General features: G+C 48.8%; 1 protein-coding gene across 1 annotated transcript; it reads left to right on the plus strand.

The window, feature by feature from the left end:
• The first annotated feature begins 159 nt into the window (after window positions 1-159).
• On the plus strand, window positions 160-6,035 carry LOC130829699 (carbonyl reductase [NADPH] 1-like). Its single transcript, XM_057696102.1, has 3 exons — window positions 160-460; window positions 996-1,103; window positions 5,073-6,035. Exons 1-3 carry the CDS (start codon window positions 175-177, stop codon window positions 5,573-5,575), a joined length of 897 nt encoding a protein of 298 aa, XP_057552085.1. The 5' UTR covers window positions 160-174; the 3' UTR covers window positions 5,576-6,035.
• The last annotated feature ends 582 nt before the right edge of the window (window positions 6,036-6,617 follow it).

A 6,617-nucleotide genomic window follows, 5' to 3' on the forward strand; every position in this document is an offset into this window, starting at 1 on the left:
GAGGGAACAGGGGCAGGGCCTCCTTCTCCACCAATCACAGCACTGGATCCTAGGACACAGACCTTCTAGGCTTCTCTGCCGGTGCCGGGTCTCCACATCGCCATCCACCCACCCCCGGTGGCCCACAGGCGGGTCCATCCTGCTCCACGGGCCCCACGCGCCCCGCACCCGGCCATGTCGTCCTCCACCCGCATGGCGCTGGTCACCGGGGCCAACAGGGGCATCGGCTTCGCCATCGTGCGTGACCTGTGCCGGCAGTTCAAGGGGGACGTGGTGCTCACCGCTCGGGACGTGAAGCAGGGTCGGAAGGCCGTGCAGCAGCTGCAGGCCGAGGACCTGAGCCCCCGCTTCCACCCGCTGGACATCACCGACCGGCAGAGCATCCGGGCCCTGCGCGACTTCCTGCTCAAGGAGTACGGGGGCCTCGACGTGCTGGTCAACAACGCGGGCATCTTCCAGTGTAAGTGGACGTGAGCTCAGGGGTGAATCCGCTGTGGGGCGGCCAGGCTGGGCAGGTCCTGGCTACTGCCTGAACCTCCAGTATCGGAATTAGAACTCGCTCCCTAGGGAAGGAGCTATGGCTGGAGGCCACAGAGGGAGGAGAATCCTCCAAGATTTGCAGGCCTTTCAGCCAGAGGGCCATGCAATACCCTTGATCAGACTGTTAAGGACGGTGTCCAGGTTTTTGCAGGATCACTCTAATTGAACTTTGGAGCACTAGGGTGAAATTTTAACTGATTTTGAAACAAACAAACAATTGCAAACAAAGGTACACAAAGACCCACATGGGCTCCCTTCACTCCACCTCCCCTGATGGTGCCACCTTACACAACTCCTCCACATTTTCAAACCCCACACTTCACACTGGCACGATGCTGTTCACTAACACAGACTTACTTAGATTTCAACAGATTTCACCAAAAAAAATTGTATCAGGTAAGCATGCTTACCTTATAGCTGGTTTTATTACCCCTGTTCTTCTTCTGTCCTAAAAGCTGGTGATCCCACACCACTTCATATTCAGGCAGAAGTGACCTTGAAAACAAACTTCTTTGGTACCCGAGATGTGTGCACGGAGCTCCTGCCACTCATAAAACCCCAAGGTGAGTCTCATTGGAGCCCAAGCTGCGGTGTTTCTGACACCATCTCAGCCCTGCCTGCCTCTGGTCTCATCTACAGGCCCACCTGCCTCTCCTGCTCAGCTACACTGGCCTCCATCTGTGTCTCTACCCAGACAGGTGCCCTCAGTACACTGCCCAGGTCATTGGTGCTCTCTGTCCAGCTGCTCTTTGCACACGTGGCTCTTTCTTCTCTTTCCCATCTTAGCTCAAAGGTCTCCTCCAAGGGGCCCTTGTCTTGTTCCATGCGCATCACAGGTGGAGTTCCCTTAGGAGTCTTTCCCACACTTTCTCTCCTCCGTCCCCCTCTCAGAGTGACTTGATTCAGGTTTGTGGAGCTCACACTATAGCAGTTCATTAGACCCCCTGACATTTTTTCTGCATCTGCTTACGTGGGTTTTCCTTCTTATCCTACTGGTGAAGTGTGTTACATATATTGCTTGCAGATGCTAAACCAAATATACATCATTTGGTCTTTACAAGTTCAGGATGTCTCCAGACTATCTACTGATTTAATAATTCACTAGAAGGACCCAGAACTTGGCAAAAAGCTGGTATCTTCGAATGACCATGAACGTAGCAGATGGAGAGGGACTGAGTGCAGCAGTGGTAAAGGTCTCCTGGCACAGGCTCTAGGAAGACCAGGCGTGCAGCAGCCACTTGTCCTGTCCCAGCAGATCCTGGGGGCAGCATGCATGTCTCCCCCACACAACCTGTGGCAGACACATGGAGCACTGCCACCAGGGAGCTCACCTCAGCCTTGATGTCCAGTGTTCCTCGGCCAGGATGGTCACTCAGGCCTGGCTCACTGCCCTCTTGGCTGACCTCACTCTCCAGCCCCTCCAAAGTCCAGCTGATACCAGGGAGCCAAGGCCCCCACCTTCATCATGAGAGAACATGGATTATGTCACCTGACCCTGGAACATCAAGTAAACAAGGACGGTCTTCTCAGGCAGGACATTCTCAGGGTGTACTAAGACCTCGCAGATGGCCTAGAAAAGGGCAGAAAATTCCTTCAGCCAAGCTCAGTCCTTTACTTATAGAGAGCCCCCTCTGGACTTTCACTAAGGCTCCCTTCCATCAAAGAATCCTTGAGCATGTACATGTAGTACAAACTGTATTTAACAGATACAGAAAGAGTATCAGAAATATGCCTAACATTGGGAGGATCAGGGTGGGAGAGGGTAGATTTAGAGGAACAGATAATCCAGTCTACAAAACCACTACTTCCATTTTCTTGTGTTTGTACTAATTTGATTCTCCCTTTAGTCAACTGTTCTTTCTACCTTATTAGCATACAACTGTCTATTTCGTATTCTTAAGAGAGAAACTGAGAAGCATAAAATTTTAAAGATCATTTGAGAGAAAAATCTATTTGAAAGGGGAACCACCAAACCGGAAGTGGTGAGGATGGCTCCACCCACAGGTACTCGGGAAGAGACTATTGTGGAGAAAAGGCTGAAGCAAAGTAAGGAATTGTGGATTGTCTGCAGCTTCTGGCCCGGGTGGCTGTTTGTCACAGGTGGTCCTTAGGTTCTGATTTTGTCACCTTGAAGCCTTTACAGACTTAGATTTTGGTTTGCTTACGTGGGCCGCCAGGAAATTAGAACCAGCTCAGGAATAACTTATCCTTGTTTAGTTATTACAGCATGGAATTTAGGTGATCGTTAGCTATACCAGTTCTTCCTCAGCTAGTCACTTTCCATCAGTATTACTTCCTGTGGGGACTGTAACTAAATCATCAATGATGCTTGATCATCAATATCAGTATCTTCCTATGACTCCTTTACATATGATAGTTGAATATTGCCAACCGGGCCAGTGTGACACAATATCACAGGACCTCTTTACCGTGACCTGAAAACTAAGACTCAAGAGATGCGGGCACATGGCTAGACCCACTTAGTCCTAAGAGATTGGTTCACTTCATCACCGTGTCTTATAATCATATCCCACAGCAATGCCAGAGTTTCTGCTCAACCTTGTCAGGTCCCAAAGCAGGAGAGGTCTTGCCAGCATGTGGCTTCACCCTATCAGGCATCTGGGATATTTGAGCTAAGAGAGGATAACACCTCCTGCCCTCAGCTCCTCCGGGCACCAGTGTAGTATTTATTTCTCTTGCTGCATAACCCATTTAATCATCCTTTACCTGCATTTCCATTCCCCCTGCTCCCCGTTGGTCAGTAACATTTACTCAAACTATCTCCCCTTTCAGAAGGATGTTAAGGTCCACCAATGAGCTCATCCTGATTGCCCACAACAATGCTGGTCTAACAAGTGCCTCCCCTGAGTCCACTCCCATCACATAGGTGGGGTTACCCAGCCCAGAATTCATGGGCTCTCTCGACCACTAACTCGACATACAGCTGCATTTGCTGTCGCTCCACATTGGCCAAATGGGTTGAAGAGTCCATCCACTCCATCAGGCCCTTGGGAATTCTGACATAAAGGTTAAATCTATAGTCGAGTAGCTTAAAGATTATGCCCTGCCTTCTGTATCGGGAGCAGCAGCCCTGGTCCCAGGACCATGGTCAGGTCAGAGAAAGGAAGGGAGAAGGGCTGTGGGGAAAATTTGTAGTCATCTCAGCATCCTCCCAGGCCCTCTTCCCAGATCCCCCAGAGGAGAGAGGAATCCATCCAGTGGGGACTCTTTCAAGGCCCCCATCATGTTGACTGTGAGCACATGCTCACGAATGTATGTAAGCCAACGTCCATACCTTTTTCTCATCAGGTTTGAGAAAACCAGTGTTTCATTTCCTGTCCCATTTCTGTATCAAACCACTACTCTGAGGATGACTGTGTATCTTGGCCTGAGGAATATATCTTGTCAGTCCAAATCGGGGCAGTGTCTTCTGTTCCAGTCCCGTACTATAACTTGGACACGTGGATCTACTGCTGAGATTGCAGAGCCAGGTCCAGAGACTGCATCTCCTCTCCTCAGGACCCTTTGTACCTTCCCAGGGCTACGACCTGCAACCCGTTTTGCCAGCTCTGTCCTGGGCCTTGGCCTCAAGGACTCTGTCTCATACTCATCTGGATGCAGTCTTTGTCTCTCTTGCTGGCAGTTAAAGCAGTCTCTGGCATTTTGTCTCTGAGACAAAGCTAGAATCATATGTAACAATTACCCCATCTGTGAGTTACGGCAGGGCCTCATTCCCACTCGTCTCATGGACCCAAGGTTCCACTTCAACTAAGCACACCTGTATATCCACTTGAGGATTCCAGTCCCCTTCCAGTCCCAGAAGTGGTTGTTCGCATGGGCATTAACTTGTCCAAATTTAATTCCTCCTAACTTTCCATTTGACTCCCAGGGTGTCATGCTTATGTGGGAATCCCTTAAACAGCCAATTGTCCACTGCTCCTCTGTCATCATACAGCCAGGACTTGAGTCACTACTCCCAAACTAATAAAAACCAAACCCAGAGAAAAGAGCATGCACTTCATCCCACTGAATGGACTTAATTCCCACTTCCCTCATCCAAGCCTTCCAACGCCAGTGCTGTCTGGTCACCTTGCAACTGCCATCCACAAACCCATCAAGTCTTTCTTGCTCAACAGAGACTTGTCATAGAGCCCTGCCCATGTGACCTAAGATCCACTGGTGGTCCCAAAGGATGCCTTTGAGGAAAAGATGCTGACTACTCCTGAGTGCAGTGAGGACTCCTCCCATTCCCTGAGCTCTTTCCTCGATAACCCTTTTTCATTTTCTTATAGACATCTGGGCACTGCACTCCCCATTAGAGCATTTCTTTCTTGGCTATCATCTTAGATCTCATGGCTAGGACAGGTTATAAGACTGCTTCCTGTCCCTCTCTCATAGATGCTCTCTTAATGCATCTCGTAGGAAAACACTAATTGGTCTCCAGTGGAAATTTGGGGTCAGCATCCCAGGGAACTGGGTATTCATCCTGCTTGTGCTCAGCTTTCTAGGTCATGGTGTGTGTTGTGTTGTAGGCAGAGTGGTGAATGTGTCTAGCGGATATGGCTTTAAAGCTCTTGAAAACTGCAGCCTCGAACTGCAGCAGAAGTTTCGAAGTGAAACCATCACAGAGGAGGAGCTGGTGGGGCTCATGAACAAGTTTGTGGAAGACACAAAGGACGGGCTGCACAGGAAGGAGGGCTGGCCTGATCCATATACCAGTGATGGCCTGGTATATGGGGTGACGAAACTCGGCGTCACAGTCCTGTCCAGGATCCAAGCCAGGAAAGTGAGTGTGCAGAGAGGAGGGGACAAGATCCTCCTGAATGCCTGCTGCCCAGGGTGGGTGAGAACTGACATGGGGGGACCCAGAGGCTTAAAAAGCCCAGAAGAAGGAGCAGAGACCCCCGTGTACTTGGCCCTTTTGCCCTCGGATGCCGAGGGACCTCATGGAGAGTACGTGTTTGAGAAAAAAGTTGAACAATGGAAATTCAACTCACAGTTCTATCTACCGTCCCAGGTTACCTGTCCTGATTAGACCAAAAAGACACATGCAGTGTCAAAAATATCTCCTCAAGAAAAAAATCAAAGATCCCTACTAGTATCCAAATATCAGTTTGAAATGGTTACTCATTCTGTGAAGTCTTTGGGGCTTCTTCTGAGATCCCAGGACATAAAAGAAGAATGGATGACAAAGAATGAATCGAAATCGGTGAATGATTAAATGGTTCTTTATAAATAAATGTCCATTTGTGCAGCCTGTTTACATGCTGAAGCAGCTCCGAAATTAAGTCAAGTGAGATATAACTGGGGCGGACAACCGTTACTGGCAGGGCCACATACGAACTATTTTCACCTTTTCAGGCTGAAATGGTCTCTGTTGTCACTGCTCAGATGTGCTTTTACAGCATGAGATAATAGCCAGAGACAATATATAAGCTGATAAGCGTGGCCAGATTGGGCCTGCTGGCTATAGCTGAAGAGCCTCTAGCATAACATGGACACTACCATGAAGGGAAGATATCTTGTAGGGTGTTTTAAAACACCAAACTCATTTGGAAAAAAGCAATTGGAAGGTTGAAATGTGAGCGGGCGCTTGTATGAAAGATACCTCTTTAAGGGACTCTGAGACGATGGGGAAGTTTGAGTATGGGTGGTATTAGTGGATAGGAGAGACTATCCTCAAATATCTTCAGGGTGAATGTGTGATTCACGTGGAGATGAAGTGTCAGGAGGTCTGCAGCATTAGCAAGTTTCTGCAGAATATACGCAGTAAAGGAACCCATAACTAGAGTAACATACTCATAGCTGTTGGACCTAGTTCCGAGGACATGTGGGTGTCCACTCTATTCTCTCAAATTTTCTGTTTGAAATCTTTCAAGACAAACATCTGGAACCAGAGTCTTGGCTCTGTCACCTTCCTGCATGACCTTGAGCCAAACCCTGCATCAATGGTATCCCCTCAACCATAAAATGGGGAAAATAGCCATAGGATTGCTGTGAAGATTAATTGTCTGGTTAAAGGGGAGAATGTTTCAATCACATTGGAAGTGCCAAGTGTCCTGCATCATGAGTCCCTG

Source organism: Hippopotamus amphibius, chromosome 10 (assembly GCF_030028045.1).
Source record: "Hippopotamus amphibius kiboko isolate mHipAmp2 chromosome 10, mHipAmp2.hap2, whole genome shotgun sequence".
Lineage (NCBI taxonomy): Eukaryota > Metazoa > Chordata > Mammalia > Artiodactyla > Hippopotamidae > Hippopotamus > Hippopotamus amphibius.